General features: G+C 52.5%; 1 protein-coding gene across 12 annotated transcripts in view; it reads right to left on the bottom strand.

Annotated features, from left to right (window-relative positions):
- Window positions 1-11,149: 11,149 nt before the first annotated feature.
- CUEDC1 (CUE domain containing 1) overlaps window positions 11,150-20,451 on the bottom strand; it is a 93,992-nt gene continuing 84,690 nt past the window's right edge. For 4 of the 12 annotated variants that reach the window (XM_077970983.1, XM_015119168.3, XM_077970984.1 and 1 more), the window contains 5 exons: window positions 18,924-18,995; window positions 17,953-18,046; window positions 17,143-17,220; window positions 16,276-16,346; window positions 11,150-12,869 (listed from right to left, as the gene is read on the bottom strand). In XM_077970983.1, coding sequence (XP_077827109.1) covers window positions 12,619-12,869; window positions 16,276-16,346; window positions 17,143-17,220; window positions 17,953-18,046; window positions 18,924-18,995 — 566 coding nt within the window. In that variant the 3' untranslated portion in view covers window positions 11,150-12,618. The remainder of the gene's footprint in view (window positions 12,870-16,275; window positions 16,347-17,142; window positions 17,221-17,952; window positions 18,047-18,923; window positions 18,996-20,451) is intronic. The other 8 variants (XM_077970985.1, XM_015119171.3, XM_077970986.1 and 5 more) reach the window with 3 other exon arrangements.

Here is a 20,451-nt window from a genome sequence, read left to right as displayed (position 1 = left end):
GGAACCTAGTCAAGTCATGCTAGAGTCCTCCCACTCAGAGGCTGGTGAGGGGGAAGAAGGGACTGTTTGATGAGTACTTACTACTTGTGTGTGTTATCTTACTGAATCCACATACCTTCCCATAAGGTAGCTATTAACATCCTCATTATAGATGAGAAAGCAAGGCCTCAGGAAGTTAAACTTGTCTGATAAGCAACTGATAGAGCCAGCCTGTGGGGGCGGGGCAGACAGGGCCCTTTCCAGGACCTCACACTGCTGCCTAAGCTATGCCTAAAGCTGGAGGCTGGTAGGCTCAAGAGCCCAGCAGAAGGCCGCTCCCCCGCCCCCCTCCCCACAACACACACACACACACACACACACACACACACACACACACACAGAGCAGGAATCCAGTGATTTGAGGCCCAGGGCTAACCTGTAGTGGATTTCACTGCTGCCTCCAGATCCTCTGTAACAGAGAAGAGATAGCACAGCTCTGGCCCCAGGCCAAGTGTAAAGGCTGTAGTCTCCCAGCCCTCAGGAGGTCTAAAAGGCCATGCTCTGGGGAGAGTAAACATGCTTCCAGCTAAATATAGTCTTCCCAGGCCTCCTAACAACTTTCTAATTCTGTCCCAGCCAGCACTATCTGCCAGCCCAGATTACAGGCACACTTCTCTTCTCCCACCAGGAACTGCTACTGTAGGTTAGTGCAGTCACTGCAGCTAAAGAGTTAAAGGGTTTATTCTAAGAACAAGGAGGGGGAACAAAGACACAAACCCTCAATAGGGGAAGAACTGCAAGGCAGAAATGTTCTCTCTAATCTTGGGGTGGTCCCTTCCTCTTCCAATCCTTTGAAGTTTGCCTTTCCAGCCTGCTTCTATGACTGAGAGCAGAATATTGGTGGGCAGACTGTAGGTACTTTTGGGATAACAGCCTTCCGAGGCTGCACAAGAAGTACACACCCAAGAAGCATTCATTCATAATACAGGAGGGAGTTGTTGGGCAGCAGGGGGCAGGCAGAATGGACATCTGAGACTGTCTTCTAGAGTAGGGACCACAGCCACCCAAGGCTGTGAGGGGCTGGGGCACTTACACCATGCACTACCATGCTGCAGGAAGTACCAAGGAACCTCAAGTGTCTCATTCAGTCGTTCAACCACCTGCTGCCATACGTAATGTCCTGATAATTTTACAGATAAGGAAGTGGTGCTTGTAAACTCTCACAAAGGCCACGTTCCTTCCACTACAACACCACTCAGCCTCATATTAATCCCACTGTCTCATTGTAGATGTGCCCACTAATTGCATCACTCTGGGCAAGCTACGTAACTTTTCAAGCCTCTGTTTCTCCAACAGTTAAAATGTGGAGCTGGGCTCAGTGGCTCGTGCTTGTAATCCCAACATTTTGGGAGGCCAGTGTGGGAGGATTGCTTAAACCAGGAGTTCAAAACCAGCCTGGGCAAAATTAGCCAGGTGTGGTGGTGCATGCCTGTAGTCCCAGCTACTCAGGGGACTGAGGTGGGAGGATGGCTTGAGCCCAGGAGTTCAAGGTTGCAGTGAGCCATGATCACACCACTGCACTCCAGCCTGGTCAACAGAACTGAGACCCTGTCTCAAAAATAGTAATAATAATAATATGGATGGCAGTGTCAACTATCTTCGTGGCTTGTGGCAAAAGTAAAAGAGATCATTCATGTAAAGCACTATTCACAGCACCTGGGACATAGTGAGTGCCTGTGAGCAGCGACACGCCTGGTGACTGTAATGGCATCGCTATTGCTGTTGTGCTGTGTCATCCACCCATTGCCACCTGGACTGCAGCATTTTGATAATATTTCATAGATTGCCTTACTGTTTTACTTTCTTGTTAGATGATCCATTCATTCCAGAAGCATGTAAACACCTCCTTGACTATTCTGAGTCTTAGAGAATCCAACTGTCCAGTAGGGAAAACAGAGGCAAATACATACATATTAAGTTATGTGCTGAATAGCTTGTTGATTGTATGAAGTTTGCTAGGCCTGCCCTAACACCACTTGCACACAGAGTGGGTGGCTTACACACAAATTTTCTCCCTGTTCTGGAGGCCAGAAGTCCAAGATCAAGGTGTCTGCAAGTTTAGTTTATTGTGCACATGGCTAGTTTCTCCTTGCCTTGGAGACAGCTTTCTTCTCCCGCGTCTTCACATGGTCTTTCTTCTTTGTGGGAAGGTTTTGTCCTAATCTCTTCTTATGAGGACACCAGTCTTATTGGATTAGGGCCCACCCTACTGACTTCATTTTTAACTTAATTACCTCTTCAAAGACTACCTCCTATTATAGTCACATTCTGAGGTACTGAGAGTTAGGACCTCAACATACGATTTTCAGGGAGACACAACTCAGCCCCTAACATTGATCGGTAAGTGCTGAATAGTTCCCATTTGCCCAAGCAGTTCCACACCCACTCTCTGCTGTCCTTCGCCCTGCTCTGCACCTCGGGAGGCTGGCTTCTGTGGCCTGCATCCACCAGCTCCTTGCCCTCTGCTTCTGGTTGGATTCCAGTTGGTACTGCCAACTGGCTCCCTCCTGGAACATAAAGTTCTAGAACACAAAATCACAGCTCTCTCACCAGGTTCCAGCCACTGTCCCTCTCCTGCCCCTTCAAGCCTAGACATAGTTGGCAAGCTATGCCCCTCTGTTATTAACCATGGGGTCTAGGCCATCCCTTGTGGCTTCCCATCACTCTGCCTGCATCTTTGTGACAATGCCCTTATTTAAATAGTGCGTGGAGGCCGGGCGCGGTGGCTCAAGCCTGTAATCCCAGCACTTTGGGAGGCCGAGGCGGGCGGATCACAAGGTCAGGAGATCGAGACCACAGTGAAACCCCGTCTCTACTAAAAATACAAAAAATTAGCCGGGCGCGGTGGCGGGCGCCTGTAGTCCCAGCTACTCAGGAGGCTGAGGCAGGAGAATGGCGGGAACCTGGGAGGCGGAGCTTGCAGTGAGCCGAGATCGCGCCACTGCACTCCAGCCTGGGCAACAGCGTGAGACTCCGTCTCAAAAAAAAAAAATAAAAAAAAATAAATAAATAAATAAAAAAAATAAATAGTGCGTGGAGGTCAGGCGTGGTGGCTCATGCCTGTAATCCCAGTACTTTGGGAGGCCGAGGCGGGTGGATCACTTGAGGTCAGGAGTTTGAGACCAGCGTGGCCAACATGGCGAAACCCCGTCTCTACTAAAAATAAAAAATAATAAATAAATAAATAAATAAATAAATAAAATTAGGCGGGTGTCATGGCACACGCCTGTAATCCCAGCTACTTGGGAGGCTGAGGCAGGAGAATCACTTGAACCCAGGAAGCGGAGGTTGCAGTGAGCTAAGATTGCACCACTGCACTCCACCCTGGGTAACACAGCAAGACTCCATCTCAAAAATAAATAAATAAATAGTGTGTGGGAATTTGTCAGACAAAATGAGGAAGAGCATCATCCCCAATAGTGGAACAGCTTTGTGAAACTCCCAGCATATTGATGAAATCATGAATGCTGCTACTCATCTATGGCAGACAGCTAAAATCAGGGAGCAATTAGCTTTAAAGGGAGAAAAGCAATACAGTATATTCAATACGCGGTTTAAGAATTATATCAGGCCAGCTGTGGAGGATCATGTCTGTAATCCCAGCACTTTAGGAGGCCGAGGTGGGAGGATCACTTGAGGCCAGGAGTTTGAGACCAGCCTGGCCAACATAGAGAGACCTTGTCTCTACAAAAAAAAAAAGAAAGGAAAAGAAAAGAAAAGAAAGAAAAAAGTTAGCCAGTGCAGTGGCACAAGCTGGTAGTGCTAGCTACTCATGAGGCTGAGAGAGGAGAATTGCTTGAGCCTAGGCGTTCGAGGCTGCAGTGAACTATGATTGTGCCACTGCACCCCAGCCTAGGTGACAAAGTGAGAACTTTAAGAGAGAGAGAGAGAGAGAGGATTATATCAGGATCAGTTAAAAATAAATAAATCGGCCGGGCGCGGTGGCTTACGCCTGTAATCCCTGCACTTTGGGAGGCCGAGATGGGCGGATCACGAGGTCAGGAGATCGAGACCATCCTGGCTAACACGGTGAAACCCCGTCTCTACTAAAATACAAAAAAAAAAATTACCCGGGCGCGGTGGCGGGCGCCTGTAGTCCCAGCTACTCGGGAGGCTGAGGCAGGAGAATGGCGCGAACCCGGGAGGCGGAGCTTGCAGTGAGCCGAGATGGTGCCACTGCACTCCAGCCTGGGCGACAGAGTGAAGACTCCGCCTCAAAATAAATAAATAAATAAATAAATAAATAAATAAATAAATAATTATAGGCTTCATGAATCTGAGGACCAGGAGGATGAAGGGCAGGGAGGGCTATTAAAGGAGGAGGCAGCCAGAGGCGGTGGCTCAAGCCTGTAATCCCAGCACTTTGGAAGGCTGGGGTGGGTGGATCACTTGAGGTCAGGAGTTCGAGACCAGCCTGGCCAACATCATGTAAACCCCGTCTCTACTACAAATACAAAAAGTTAGCCAGGCATGGTGGTGGGCGCCTGCAATCCTAGCTACTTGGGAGGCTGAGCCAAGAGAATTGCTTGAACCTGGGAGGTGGAGGTTACAGTGAACTGAGATCGCGCCCCTGCATTCCAGTCGGGGTGATAGAGCAAGACTCCATCTCAAAAAAAAAAAGGAGGCAGAGTGCCTTCTCTTTGCTTCCGGCTGCGGGGCTTGTGCCCCTATTCTGAGAGTTCCCCTTCAGACCCCATTCCTAGGCTTCAAGGAACTGTCAAGTTCAGGTGGGAAAGCTTTTGGCCCCCAGCACACAGTCAGTAAGATCACGTGAGTGCCCAGACCTGCTCCCTCCCTCCCTATGCTTATCTCTTTGAGGGCTCTGTATGTGTTGGAAGTCTGTTTACCTGTCTGAGTCTGGCTACAGGGGCCTTTTTGAGGGCAGGAACTAGGACTTTTAGCTCTGCCTCCCCACACCAGGCCTGGTGCTTGGCCCACAGCTCTTACTTAGAGTTTTCTAGTGAACCTCATGGATAAATAAAGCCAAATTAGGACAAATGAGGATGCTGTCATCTCCGCCTTCCTTTCACTGCCTGTCCACACCCAGCCTTCCCTCCCTCCCTCCCAAGCCCAGCTTTCCTTTGAGGCCTTCCCCAGATACACAGATAGGGAGAGAGCTGTGGATGAACGGAAATAATCCCCTCCCTCACCATTCACTGCACATCATGAGCATTTCCGGTCTGACTGTCCTGTGTGCCTCACTGACAGGTAGTTCTCTTTTACAGTCCCCTGGGCCTCAGCTTCATTTGTAAAGTGGGGATAATGATAGCACCTAGCAGAGGATTTGTAGTGAGGCACCAGTGGGTTCATACCTGCTAAGTGCTTAAAACAGTACCCGGTGTATGGTAACTACTCAATAAATATAAGTGATGGTAATTTCTGACTACGCTTAAGAGCAACAATGTTCTTGAATTAAATCTCACCTGAGACTGGCTGCCATGACTCATGCCTGTAATCCAGCACTTTGGGAGGCCGAGGTGGGAGGATCAATTGAGTCCAGGAGTTTGAGAAAAGCCTGAGCAATACAGAGAGACCTTGTCTCTATTAAAAATCAAAAAATTAGCCAGGCATAGTAGTAGGAGCCTGTGGTCCCAGCTCCTCGGGAGGCTAAGGTGGGAGGATCACTTGAGCCCCAGAAGTCAAGGCTGCAGTGAGCTATGATTGTAGCACTGCACTCCAGCCTGGGTGACAGAGCTGAGACGCTCTCAAAAAAAAAAAAAAAAAAAAAAAAAAGAAAAGAAAATAACTCACCTAACAACATACAAGCTATTTTCCTTTCCTCTTTCCTTTCCTTTTTTTTTCAGATGGAATCTTGCTCTGTCACCCAAGCTGGAGTGCAGCGGCACAATCTCGGCTCACTGCAACCTCCACCTCCTGGGTTCAAGTGATTCTCCTGCCTCAACCTCTTGAGTAGCTGGGATTACAGGCGTGCGCCACCACGCCCAGCTAATTTTTGTATTTTTAGTAGAGACCAGGTTTCACCATGTTGGCCAGGCTGGTCTCGAATTCCTGACCTCAGATGATCCACCCACCTTGACCTCCCAAAGTGCTAGGATTTACAGGTGTAAGCCATCGTGCCCCGGCCTACAAACTATTTTCATTTAGCTACCCACTCTTTTCTTCACCAAACCTGGGCTTGCCTCCAGGAAGAATCCAGTTCAGGAAGAGAAATAAGAACTTTACGCCCTGGGGGGCCTATGTCACTGTGACCAGGGGAAAAGGGGCCAGCTTGGCCTGGAGCAAGAAGCTGGCCTTTTATTGTTGGAATTCAAAGCCAGTTGGAACCACTCTGTGGGGTTTTGCAGCCCACCAAACCCCTTGAAGGCATACATTTCAGGGCCAATGTGGGCCCTTCTCTTCCTGGGGAAGTCACAGCAACTCAGTCTTTAATATGCACATGAATTTGCTGCAGATCTTGGAAAATGCAGTGTGACTCAGTAGGTCTAGGTCTGCATTTCTAGCAACCTTCCAGGTTGATGCCAATGCTGCAAATCTGCAGTTGGGATAACCAACCCACCCAAGTATGCCCACGACTTTCCCAGTTTTGGCACTGAAAGTTCTGCATCCAGGGAAACTAGGACAGTTGGTCGCTGTATCCATAGACCACATTTTGAATGGCAAGGTCAGAGCAAAGAAGCACGTGCTGTTTGTACTGAGCTTCACAATTCCGCCTACTGGAGTCCCTGGAATAATCCTCTTGTCCTGATAAAGAATTGTGACCCTTTACTCTCTGGAAAGGACACCTGACTCCAAGCCTCAGCTCTTCAGGGTAGATGCTGGTTTTGTGGGTCCTGAAGCTTATCTAATCTTAGTGGCTCTCTTAAGAAAAAATCTGGCTGGGCGCGGTGGCTCAAGCCTGTAATCCCAGCACTTTGGGAGGCCGAGACGGGCGGATCACGAGGTCAGGAGATCGAGACCACCTGGCTAACACGGTGAAACCCCGTCTCTACTAAAAAATACAAAAAACTAGCCGGGCGAGGTGGCAGGCACCTGTAGTCCCAGCTACTCGGGAGGCTGAGGCAGGAGAATGGCGTAAACCCAGGAGGCGGAGCTTGCAGTGAGCTGAGATCCGGCCACTGCACTCCAGCCTGGGCGACAGAGCGAGACTCTGTCTCAAAAAAAAAAAGAAAAAAAAAGAAAAAATCTGGCCAGGCGCGGTGGCTCACAGCCTGTAATCCCAGCACTTTGGGAGGCCGAGGTGAGTGGATCACCTGAGGTCAGGAGTTCGAGACCAGCCTGGCCAACATGGGGAAATCCCGTCTCTACTAAAAATACAAAAATTTAGCCAGGCGTGGTGGCAGGGGGCCTGTAATTCCAGCTACTCAGGACGCTGAGGCAGGAGAATCGCTTGAACCCGGAAGGCAGGGGTTGCAGTGAGCTGAGATCATGCCATTGTGCTCCAGCCTGGGCAATAAGAGTGAAACTCCATCTCAAAAAAAAAAAAGAAAAAAAGAGAAGAAAAGAAAAAGAAAATATCTTTGTTTTGCAAATTTTACAAAACATATGACCATGTGAACAGAGTAAATTTCCCTCTGTCTCGTTGGCCTAAGGTCAAACAGGTGGTCACATCTTCCTTCTGGGAAAATCGTTCTGGGTGTCTCAGTGGCCAGTGACTGCCACTTCTGCAAGATGACCACCAGGTGGCAGTCGATTCACACAGCCCCTTTCACATGCCCGCCCTCTCCCACCTGGCCACCTCCAGAAATTTCCAACTCTTCCTCCAGCTGGTGCAGCCCATTAATCCAACAAATTAATCTATGCTGTGATAATGGGCATAAGGAGTTCATGTGCTTCTCTCTCAATAGCATATTTGCCATTTAATGGAAATGCTAAGAGATTTTTTTTTAACTAGATAAAGAATGCTAATGGAGGCGTCCCAGGCACTCTGTTGGATCACGGATCACTGTGGTGACGTTTTTGAGCAAGTGGGCCCTTTCTGTGCTCCACAGATTGCATCTGTGCAGGGGTGCTGCATCTTAACCCCATCCCCCTGCATCCCAACCCGACCCCGCCATGCTTAGTGTTTAGGTATCATCTCGGGAGCTCAGCTGCCTGGGTTCATATGCAGGTCCTACCACCTCTTACTGAGGGTAGATGTTGAGCAAGGCCTTTCACATCTCTGTGTGAAACACAAGTAGTAATACTGATTTCATATAATTGTTGTGAAGGATTCGGTGAAATAATGCATGTAAAGTACCCTAGGAGAGTGTCTGGCACACAATAAACACTCGATAAAGAGCTACCATCTTCATCATACCATACCTTGCCTGCCTCCCTCATTCTTCAGAGCAAATTCTCCTGTTTTCCCCCCAGACCCTATCTCCAACCAGTTGCTTCAAGAAAACAGAGGGAGGGTTGAGACCCCAGCCTGGTAATAACCAGGCCAATTCTTGTGGGCACAGCATTTTCCAGACCCATGATCGCCTTTCAAGTTGGGGTTGATCCCTGAGGACATCAAAGCATCATCAAGATGGGGAAGGGGCCCTGGCTGGACCAGACTTCGGATAGTCCAGCTCTGCATTTTTGCAGAGGATAAATCTGCAGGTATCACCTTGTGGATACCAGGAGCTCAGCACTTGCAGATGAGCAAGCAGCGTGAGGGTAGGTGGCTAAGGCAGTCATCTGGTCCAGCCTGTCCCTATCCCCGGACCCATAGCCATCTTTAACCAGGAGTCAGGGGCTCCGGCAGAGGCTTCATCTCCTGCACTCCTTGGTAGACCTGGTAAGCATTCTCCCTCTCTTTCTCTCTCTGATTATCGTCATCTCCAGTGTCATCTACACTAACAGGCAAAATGGTGTAAGGGTCTCAAACTTGCTGCATATTAGAAGCACCTGGGATTTTACAATCTGATTCTCAGGCTAAATCCCAAACCAATTAAATCAGAATTTCTGGGAATGAGACCCACACATCAGAAATGATTCTAATGTACAGCAAGTTTGAGGACCAGTGTTCTAGAGCAGTGTTTCTCTAGCTTTAATGTGCATAGAAGTCACCTGAAGAGCTTGTTAAAATGCAAATTCTGATCCAGTAAGGCTGGGGCAGAGCCTGAGATTCTGTTTCTAATAAGCTCCCAAGTAATAAAGAATGTTGCTGGTCCGTAGACCAAGCTGTGAGTAGTCAGATTGTGGAGCTGTGGTTCTTAAACTTAAGCATGTATCAGAATGATCCGAAGGGCTTGTTAAAATGCACGCCTGTTTCAGATTCAGATCTGGAATGGGGCCTGATAATATGCATTCCTAACAAGCTCCCAGGGGATGGTGCGTGCAGAGGAGGCAACACAAGTTTTGGAGTCAGGCAGCTCTCGGCCTCATTTTCTGGCCTCATGACATTCTAGCTCTGTGATCTTGGATAAGTTACTTAATGTCTCTGAACTGTAATTATACTATCTGTAAAGTGATCATTACTGGGCAAGATCAAATGGGCTAATATAAAACACCTAACAGATTGCCAAGTGGGCTGGTCCTCAAACTTGATGGCAAATCTAATTACCTTGGGAGCTTTAAAAAAACAAAAAACAAAAAAACCCATAGTTTATTTAATTGGTCTAGGGTACTGAACATCAGGATTTTTTTTCTTTAATAGAGATGAGGTCTTGCTCTGTCACCCAGGCTGGAGTGCGGTGGCTCAATTATAGCTCACTGTAACGTCAGATTCCTGACCTCAAACAATCCTCCCACTTTGGCCTCCCAAAGTGCTGGGATTACAGGCATGAACCACAAGGGCTGGCCAGGATCTATTTTTTTTTAATTGAGACAGGGTCTTGCTCTGTCACCCAGCCTGGAATATAGTGGCATGATCACAGCTCACTGCGGCCTCGACCTCCTGGGCTCAAGCGATCCTCCCACCTCAGCCTCCCGTGTAGCTGGGATTACATGTGTGTACCACCAACCCAGCTTTTTTTTTTTTGTAGAGATGTGGGGGTTTGCGGGAGTGGGTCTCACTTTGTTGCCCGGGTTGGTCTTGAATTCCTGGGCTCAAGCGATCCTGCTGCCTCAACCTGTCAAAGTGCTGGGATTATAAGTGTGGCCACCGAGCCTGGTCTTGGCCAGGATTTTTTTTAAAGCTACTCAAGTAATTCTGTACAGCCCGTGCTAGGTACTGGCCTGGTACCATGATTCCCAAACTGTGGTGCACATCAGAATACAGGTTGCTGGGCTGCACCCCCAGAGTTTCCGACTCAGTAGGTCTCGGAATTGGCATTTGGAACAGCTTCCCAGGCAATGAATATGATGCAGAGAACCAGGGTTAGAGGATAATCCTGGTTTGCTCAGGACAGCTCGTGTGGAGCATCACCCTGTCCCAGGTGTGCCACTTTACAAGCCCCCTGGGTCTGACTGGGGGTGGGGCCAGACCCTGATGGGTGGGGAGGCCCCCGCAGGAAGTGCAGGAAGCACATGAGTTGTCAGGGAAGAGAAAGGGTGAGGTCACTGAGCTGAAACATGGCATCAGGGGCAAGAGAGGCAGCCTTGGCAACGGTGACCCAGAGCCCAAGAGCAAGACGTGTGGTTGGAAGCCCTAGAAGGCCGTTGGCTCAACACAAGGAAAAACTTCGACCTTGAGAACTGCCCTGTCTGGAAACGGCACCAGCTTCCTCTTCTGGCAGCGAGGGCCCTGTCCCTGTGGCGGAGGATGGGGGGTAGTCCAGCTGAGCTGGAGAGGAGGAGGAAGGAGAGATGTATCAACTGGGCGATCTCTGAGTTCCCTTTGAAGTCTGCAATTGCACTTCCCTGCAGCCTCCAGTCTGCCTTTAATCCAGAAGCTGTTTATTTAGGGAGGTGGCCGTCTGGAGCTTTCGCAACAGATTGGCTTTCCCCATAGGGGTGTTTCCCTTGTCTATCAGCAAGCGGTTTACTGTCCTGGGCCAAACAGGAAGGCGACAGCGCTAGACATAGCCGGTCCGCAAGGATGCGGTGCAGCGGTGCAGCGGTGCCGCAGGTGTCACCTCGAGAGTGCAGTCGGAGAGCGCTGCGGGTGAATGGGCGAGGCAAGGCAGGGGTACCCTAGGAATGCGACGCGGGGCTCCAGGGGGACAAACCCTGCCCCAGGCGGGGAGGGAGGAGGGAGCAGGAGGATCCAGCCCACGCCGCTGGCCACATCAGAGCACCAAGAGAACACCAACTCTTTATTACAGGAATTCCTATGAAACAGCTCCAAGAAAAAACCCACACATAGGAGGAAAAAAAATAACAAGCAACACTCACAGACGTGGGGCTGGGGCTTCCCCCGCAGTGCGCCCGTCCTGGCGCGGGGAAGGCTTAGAGACCCGTCGGGAACTCGAGCTGGGGACCCGAGGCACTCCTCGGAGACCTTCCCCTCCCTCCAGGACCTCAGGCCTGGCGCGAGGAGCAGTGGAGGGGGCGGCCGCTCCTCGGCAGGGCCCCCGAGCCAGCGTCCCGGCCCCGTGCGCGTTTCCAAACTTGGTCACGCTCGGCGGCGGCGGCGCGTCCCGGCCCTCCCCAGAGAGGGGAAATTCGGCGTCGGGAGTCCGGGCAGGGTGGGTGGGACGAGGTGCAATCGCCGGCTCGCCTTCGCTACGCCCTTGTGATCTTGGGGTCACTGAGGCCACCAGGGCCGCGCCAAGGATCGGATCCCACTCCCAACCTCCCGAAGCCGCGCCGAAGCCTCGTGCCTGCCCAGGCTTCCCGGTTCTCCAGAAGGTCTGCGCGCTCCCATGTCCAGGGCGGGGCCACGGGCTGGGCAGCCTCCCTCCCCGTGGCAGTGGTGGGTGCCGTGTAAGGCTTCCTAGAATCAGCGTTCTCCTCAGATCACCCGCCCGTCTCAGGGGCACCCAGCAAGCCCTTCTGCCCTAGGCGCTCCCACCCAGGCTGGCGGCCTTTCCACCTTGCTCTTCAGCCCTGCTACCTGCTCAAAGGGGTCACTCCAGGGCCCACTGCTGTCCACCCTCGGACAGCTGGGCTTCCAGTCCAGCTGGGGAGTCAGAGCCCCTGTGAGCCCCCACTGTGGTGTGACTCCAGAACTGGCTTTTGTCTGCTGCCAAATTAAAGACCCTGCCACCCTGGGGTGGCCACCCTCCCCACCCCTGCTGTGTGATGGGGAGCTGCTGGGAGTGAGCCCATCCCCAACAGCAGCAGCCTGATGAGGCCAGATGGGGCAGTCAGGAGATGCTCTCTGCAGCAGCCCATAGCACCTCAGAGTGCCTGGGGGACTGGCCGGGGACCTCCCACCCAGGCTAGGTGCAGGGCTTGTGTGCTGGGCCAGCAGCCCTGGGGGAAGGCTGAGATATGGGAGGCCCTGGAAGGGAGGGACCCAAGTGCCTGGAGGGAGCTGAGGAAGGGGACAGGGGGTCAGGCAGAGTCTGTGACAGGACAGATAGGGAACGGAGGGAGGCAGGGACTCCACCTCCTGGCCAAAGAGCCTCTGGTGGGGTCATCTTGCCCTTTTCCATATTCCAATTTTTATCTGCTTTCTGGATTTTTTTTTTTTTTCAAGGGAGGTTGGTTCCTGCATTTCCACTCATTGACCATAGGAACGCCTGGCTACAAAAGGAGCTGTAATTGGCTGCTGCCTCTAGGGGCCCCAGGTCCTTCCTCCAATTGCAAGGCAGCAACTCGGAAGTTCTAAGTCCCATGGAAAGTGGCAGTGGTTGGGCTGGACTGTGGCTGGAGGATCACTGGGCCTCGGTTCTCAAGCACCATCTGTCCGGCTGCAGCTGGGCCCTTCAGCTGGGGGCCAGTGTTGCTTTCCAGCTGCCCCCACCGGTTCAGATCATCTCTGGCAAGGAAGAGCTGCTGGCATCTGGCAGGGGGAAAAAGGGGATGGGAGGAGTCTTTTTCAAAGGAGCCCAATGGTCTTTCCTGGTCACTGGTTCCTGGAGAGACAGTTTTGGGAGAAGTTACCAAAGACCTAAGCCCTCCCCTTTCTCCAGGGACTCGAGGTCAACTGTAGAACTCTGCCTGGGTCATCCCCACCATTCGAATTCCTAGAACCATTCCAGCTTGCGGAGCTGCAGGGACTCTGGCAGCAGGAGATGGAGCGGAGGAATGGAATCCTGGGGGGAAGCAGCTATAGGGGAGGGCTTCAAGGTGGGAGGGTACCTGGCCCATTCTAATATGTCATAGCTCAAGAGAGCTAGGCCACAGAGATCTGTAGGTGGAAAAAAGTAAACTGGGGGCAGAACCTGGTAGGCCTCAGACACCAAGCTGAAGAGATCCTAAGACTTTACTCAGAAGACTCATTCAGGCTGGGCACGGTGGCTCACGTCTGTAATCTCAGCACTTTGGGAGGCCAAGGCAGACGGATCATGAGGTCGGGGGTTCAAGACCAGCCTGACCAGCATGGTGAAACCCCGTCTCTACTAAAAATACAAAAATTAGCCGGGCGTGGTAGCGGGTGCCTGTAATCCCAGCTACTCAGGAGGCTGAGGCAGGAGAATGGCTTGAACTTGGGAGGGGGAGGTTGCAGGGAGCAGAGATTGCGTCACTACACTCCAGCCTGGGCAACATAGCAAGACTCCATCCCTCCCCAAAAAAAAAAATAGAAAAAAAAAAGGTTTATTCAAAGAGCATAGGAGAAATGGAACTAAAGTGGGGTTTTGGTGGTGGGATAATCATAGTAGTCAGGGGCAGTGAAGAGAACAGGGCTGTGACCTAGGTGATGAGCATCTATCAGGGTGGTAATAGAAGGAATAGAAAAGAGAATGAAAGGGGGCAGTCAGCAGGAGAGACTGAGTTGCCACCCAAGACTGAAAAAAAAATCTTGGGTGCAGCTGGGGACACAAAGCAGCTCTGGAAGCCTAACTGCGATGGAGATTCAGATGTAGGAGCCAGATGCACAGAAGTGTTGCTGGTGCTATAAAAGAGGGCGGAGGCACTGCCAGAGTGGGCAGTGAGAAGACTTCAAAGAGGGTCAAGGGCAGAGCAACAAGGAGAGCCAGTCAGAGGAAGGAGAACCAGGCTTCGCGGGGTCACAGGAGCCAAGGGAGGGCAGTTTCGGGAAAGATCAGGGGAGTGTGTGTGGAAGAGCACCAGAAGAATGCAGAATAGGCTAAGGCCCTGAGCTGCTGGGTAACCTCCGAGTCAATCTGGATGATGGGAGGGGCTGTTAGCCTGTAGAGGATGAAGGATAGCAAGGGAGACTCAAAGACCCCTGGTATTTAAGGGGAGGAGGAAGAGGATGTCAACTTGTCGAACGAGCTGGAAAGGGACAAGCTGGAAGTCCTAGGACAGAAATAAATGATGAGGCCGGGTGCAGTGGCTCACACCTGTAATCCTAGCACTTTGGGAGGTCCAGGTGGGCGGATCACCTGGGGTCAGATGTTCGAAACCAGCCTGGCCAACATGGCAAAAATCCTTCTCTACTAAAAATACAAAAACAAATTAGCCAGGCACGATAGTGAGTGCCTATAATCCCAGCTATCCAGGAGGCTGAGGCAGGAGAATTGCTTGAACCTTAGAGGCGGAGGTTGCAATGAGCTGAGACTGCGCCACTGCACTCCAGCCTGGGCAACAGAGTGAGACTCTGTCTCAAAATAAATAAATAAATAACCGGGCATGGTGGCTCACTCCTGTAATCCCAGCACTTCGGGAGGCCGAGGTGGGCAGATTAGGAGGTCAGGAGACCAAGACCATCCTGGCTAACATGGTGAAACCCCGTCTCTACTAAAAAAATACAAAATATTAGCCGGGCATGGTGGTGGGCGCCTGTAGTCCCAGCTACTCAGGAGGCTGAGGCAGGAGAATGGCGTGAACCCGGGAGGCGGAGCTTGCAGTGAGCCAAGATTGCGCCGCTGCACTCCAGCCAGGGCCACAGAAGGAGACTCCATCTCAAAATAAATGAATGAATGAATGAATGAATGAATGACTGAATGAATGAATGAATGATGAGCAAGGTTCTGATGTAGGCGTGGTTTGGACAGGACCTGTTTTCCCTGGGGACCAGTAGGAAGGAGGACGACGTGGAGACAGTAGCAGCGTGGGGTGACAGTGGGGGCGTTTCCCTGGCAGGCTCTATCTGGGCATTCCAGGACAGTGGGAAGTGGGCTGCGGCTCTGTGTTTGAGGAAAGCCTGAGGGGAATGGAAGGGGCTGCAGTGCCTGGTAGATGTGGTAGGGAGTCAGGTGGAACAGGTATGGGGGCCAGCTGCCCAGGCAGAGGGGAGAGGACACTTGTATTTACTTGTTCCTGGTTTCCCTCCATTGTGACTATCTTGAGGCAGGCGAGTATTTCTCCACGGTCTGCCACAGGGCCATGCCTGCCATGCCATCAACTCAAGAAAGCCTTGTAGATGCTGCCCACTGGGACCAGACCGGTGGCTGGGGAAGGCCGGGCAGCTTCCCCTCTCCCATGGGAAGGGGGGGCTGGAAGAGGGACAGCTGTCCTGGCCAAGTCCTGGAGGAGGCCTTGGCATTTTCTCTTTCTCCCCAAGAGGGTGCGCAGGAAGAGAGGAGGAGGAGTGGCTTGGAGGCCCGGGGCTTCAGCCAGAAACCGCTGCCTCAGGAGGGGTCTCCTCATCCTGGTGTGGCAGATCGCAGCCCACCCAACCCGAGCAGGGGGCTGGAAAGAGCTCTGTGTGTGCATAGCCGGGTTGAGACCACCTCAGTTTTTCTTTTGTTTCTTTTTGTTGTTGTTGTTGTTGTTTTGAGATGAAGTTTCACTCTTGTCACCTAGGCTGGCATGCAATGGCGCGATCTCGGGGCTCACTGCAACCTCCGCCTCCCAGATTCAAATGATTCTCCTGCCTCAGCCTCCCAAGTAGCTGGGATTACAGGTGCGTGCCACCACGCCAGGCTAACTTTTGTATTTTTTAGCAAAGACAGGGTTTCACCATACTGGCCAGGCTGGTCTCGAACTCCTGACCTCAGGTGATCCACCCACCTTGGCCTCCCAAAGTGCTGGGATTACAGGCATGAGACACCGTGCCCAGCCAGTTTTTCTTAAGTTGTCCTCTCAGTGTGCTGTGTGTGTCCTGGACTGTCTTCTCAACTGTACTGTAAACTCTTCAAGGTCAAAGCTGATTTTGTTTTCCTGTTCTCAGCATCTGTCATAGGCAGGTGTGCTTATCTTTTGTCAAATTAATAAATAACCAAAAAAGACATGCAATGGACTAGTTCCCACTCCCGTGTCCCTGCCGCAACTATGAGGGAAGACACGTGGGGCCTGTACTACCCAGTTGCCTGAACCCAGCGCCTCTGGACACCTGGGAGGACACAAGGGGTGCACAGTGTGGGGGGCCCTGGCCTTGGGCAGTCCCTGGGTAGCTATGGCTCCAGGCCTTACCTTTTACTGTCCTTCTCGCAGGCCTTCCTCCACCTTGGGCGCCTCCTGACGCCTTCCCCGGAAGTCTTCGTCTGAAAAGGAGAGGGAAGCTACCTCATTCTCTACCCCGCAGGGCCTTGCTCAGCCACGGCCCCAGACTGGCCAAGACAGCTGACCCGACTCTCTCTGCCCCCTTCATTTGGGGCCCATGAAGATTCCCCCCAGGTGGATGATGCATGGGTCCAGGGAGAGAGGCAGCAGGGCACTCAGGTGCTGGCCAGGGTCCACCACTGAGCTCTGAGACCTTGGACAAGTTCTCCCCTCGTCTTTGAGCCTCAATTTCCTCATCTATAAAAGGGATGGAAAAGCTGGACTATCTAGATGACCTCCAAGGCCCTTCCGGTCCTTGTTTCTGGATGCCTCCCAACCCTCGAATGTGGCATGAGGATCAAAGATCCGCTGCAGGCCCAGTAGGGTCTGAGGCAGTCTTCTGGCCCATGTGGCCTTTGGAAGGGACTGGGTGAAAGTTGAGAAGCCTCTGGGCCCACAGACGGAAGCTGCCCAGTGCTTGGTTCTTGGTTCAGACAGGCCGAGGGTCCCCCAAGGGGGTAGGCCTGTCTGCCACTTCACAGCCAAGAGAATATTCCCCAGAAACAGTACCTGGCACTTCATGCTACAGGTACACATCTAGATGGAAGTAGGGGAGGGTCCCCTTTCGGGGGTTGCAGGAAGGGAGAGGCGATGTCGACCAAGTCGGGGGGATCCATTTCTTTGGGTCACCTGCCCACCAACCCGCAGTGTCTCCTCCAAGGGACAGGGTGGGTGCTCCCATGAAACACCCAGGAACTCCGCTGGGAGATCACCGATCATAGAGAAGTTGGAGCTTACGACTCCCCTCCAGCCTCACCACACGCGTGGCCCTCCACATCATCCAGGAGGTTGGCTGTTGACGCGGCAGCCCCCAGCCTGCCAGACCATTCAGGAAAACCATCCCAGGGATGAGAGGACACTGCCCTAGTCCCCCCAGTCCCACCCACTCTCTGCCCCACCCCTCAAGGCTCTGGAGGTATCTGACACAGCCACCTGACCCCCCACACCCCTAGTACTGTCCCCCGGGCTCCTTTTCCTGAGGTCAGTGGTGTGGCCAGGCCCTGACACTCTCACCCCGCTTACATCTCTGGGGATGGAGAAAAAGCTTCCTCCCTGTTTCCCTCTGGCTGCTGAGTCTCTGCTATCCTAGGCCCTGTTTGAGAAGCATGAATAGGAGTTCGGGTAAAAATGTGCAAAGCCGTATTTCTACTCGAGGAAGGCAGGGCCAACATGCTTGGAGTGAGGAGGACTCGTGCACTAGTTCAACTAGAGAAATGAGGGGAAGGTTTGATTTTGACGGAAGAACCACTTTTTCTCCCAAGAAGTACATGACCTCAGACCAAAAAAAACTTATAGGACAACTTCTGGGCCTACAGAAGGGAGATAGGAGCTGCTACCCTAGTCCTGAGGTCTGGTCCCTTGTTGGCAACGAGAGATGGGCAGTGGACTGGTGGCCAAGCTCATGGAGGGAAGGGGAGGAGGAAGGGAAGGCCACAGAGCCTCGTCCCACTCCCAGGGGAGGGCACAGCTGCAGGGAGTTCAGCAGGGGTCTTGCTCCGTAGCCCTTGGCTTCCACCACCCCCACCAGTGCCAGGCTGGAAAGGATACGACTGATGCTTCAACAAGTGTTTCCTCTTTGACTTCCTCATTTTGGTCTTCTCTGAGAAGGCTCGGGCAAGTTCAAACAGCTTCCTCCGGGTGGCTGGGGGCAGAGAGACCTGTGAGTCATTCTCTTGGCAGCCAGCACACCAGATGGCCTCCTCCCAGGTATGGGCAAGGCCAGGGGATGACCCAGACCCCTTGGAGTGGGAGCAGGGGGCAGGCAAGGGTGGGAGCTGGGGAGAGAGAGGTGACAGGAATCACAGATCCCTGAGGATACCACCCCAGGAGTGAGAGGCTGCATCCTGGGTCAGCCTGCAGGGGCAGCACAGGACACCCTGAGCCAAGGCCCAGGGACTGCAGGCGGCTCAAGATCCGAGTATTCCCTCCCCAGCTGCAACACACTGCAACGCATCTTGGCTCGCTTTCCCACCGCCACCGCCTTCCCGCCCCGCCCCTAGCCACCTCCAAAGTTGGTTCTGGGATTTCCATGACTAATCCGAGATTTTCCCTGAAATGGAGCCTGAGAGGATCGAAGCCTCATTCACACATGGCTGTGGGTCTATGTGGCGGGGAGGTGAGGGGGAGGGAAGGGGGCATTCAAGGCTGCTAGGACTTTGTGGAAAGAGGTCCTCCACCCCCACAGAGGCTTAGCAAGGGCCTCTCTGCAGTCAGCTCCGGCCAAGCCTCCTCAAGTCACAGAGAACGTGAACATGAGGACTGTGGTGAGGGCATGTGCGGCACGTTATTTTTCTGTAGACATCTGGCTCAAGAGGATTTAAAACTTAATTTGTTTCTAGACTCAGCTGTAGAGGGAAGTGAGGTAGGAAGGCTGAAGGAGCCAGCCTGTGATGAAAATGTCACTGGTTCACCAAGAGTCAGCTGCATTACACATTCTGGAGGGCTCCCTTACTCCTGGGAGGCCACAGGGCCTGTCTCAGAAAAGCTGGGGAGAGAAGCGGGGTCTGAGTGGGACTCACATTTTCCCATGTGTTTCAGCTTGTCCCTGAATAAGGCATCTTCAGACACAGCGGGGTTGGCGTCGCCAGTTCCTGGAAGGAGACACCTGCTGAAGGCCGGCCAGTGTGGCCAGCCATGGCCGCTGTCCCAGCCATACCCACCCATCTGAGGACAAATGCAAAGAGCGAGCAGGATTCTTCCCTGACCAGGAGGGAGTTTAAAGCAAGGAGGATGTGGAGTTCCAAGAGCTCCTCTTTCCCCTTGTGGACTTTGTTTCCTCCTCTGTAAAAATGGGGAGGGTTTAGTGGTCTACTGTGTGTGCGGAGAGCCGGCTTGTGTCTGCTCCCAACTGTTCACGCTCTGACCAACTCCATGTTTCATGACATCACCGTGGTAGCTTGGGAGTATTTCCACCATGGAGGTCACCAAGCACTACATATCAGGCTCCTGCTGCACCCAGAGTTGGCTGTGAAACATTCACCAGCACACAAGGGGCCTCCTGCACCCGAACATTCATGTGACGGTCAAATGAGGTGCTGGTTCAGAGCCGGCATTCACCTGTAGCAAGTCCCTTGTCCTTCCTGCCAGGGTAAGCCCATCCACTGCTCCCTCCCAGCCACAGGGTTTCTGGCTATTAGACAATGAGTAGGAATAGAATGGGACTAGTCCTGGAGTCAGAACCCTGCTGGCCACGCGGTCTCCTGGGCTCGCTCGGCATCCGCTTGGGTCTTTTGCTGCCTTTCTGAAACCCCTGCTCTCTGTCCCGCAACGTGGTTAATCCCCAGTCACCTTGCCTGCTAAGTCCCCTTTGAGTCATTCTGATCCATCTCAGCAGCCCTGGTATCTCTAGTTAATTCAGGATCAAGGACAAGAGGCTCCTGCTTAAAACTCTCAGCTGCACATCTGCTGAGGCCTAAGCACCCAGCCTGCTGCTTATGAGTCAGTTCCACAGGATTTTCTCCCTTCAAGCTGGGGTCAGCTCAGCTCCCCATCCCTCTGCTCCTCCACCCCCAACTCCACTGCATGATGCAAGGTCTATTCCAGGCAAGAGCCTTTCTCCGAGGCGGGCGGCTTGTGTACGCGTGGGGCAGGAGGCACTGACTGACGAGGGGCCACTGTTCACACACAGGCACCAGGTCATCATTCCCAGCTGTGGCTCAACCTAGTAGTCTGTGCATCCCAGGAGCACTGCTACCCCTCACCCCCATCCAACCCTCCTTCAGCCATTAGAGCTTCTGAGCAGAAGAGCCTGGCCCTCTTTACCAGCAATTCTTACTTCCCACCACCTTGTACACAAAGCTAGAAATTCCTCTTCCTCCAACACCTAGGGCAGGGCCCAACAGATGGGAGATATTCTCCAGCTACGTCATGAATGAATGAGTCAACTCCCCAGATTAATCCTGCCCTCCTTTTCTTCCATGCATTTGCTAAAATCAATAAGTCCTCAGCTTTGCTAGTTTGTTCTACCTGTTTTCTGGGCATTTCTCCTTACAAGACCATAAACTTCCTCAGGAAACAGACCAAGAGTTATCAGTCTCTGAGTCCCAC

Source organism: Macaca mulatta, chromosome 16, assembly GCF_049350105.2.
Source record: "Macaca mulatta isolate MMU2019108-1 chromosome 16, T2T-MMU8v2.0, whole genome shotgun sequence".
In the NCBI taxonomy this organism is placed as follows: domain Eukaryota; kingdom Metazoa; phylum Chordata; class Mammalia; order Primates; family Cercopithecidae; genus Macaca; species Macaca mulatta.
Note: the sequence above shows the minus strand (reverse complement) of the source record. Positions and strands in the feature narration are given on the sequence as shown.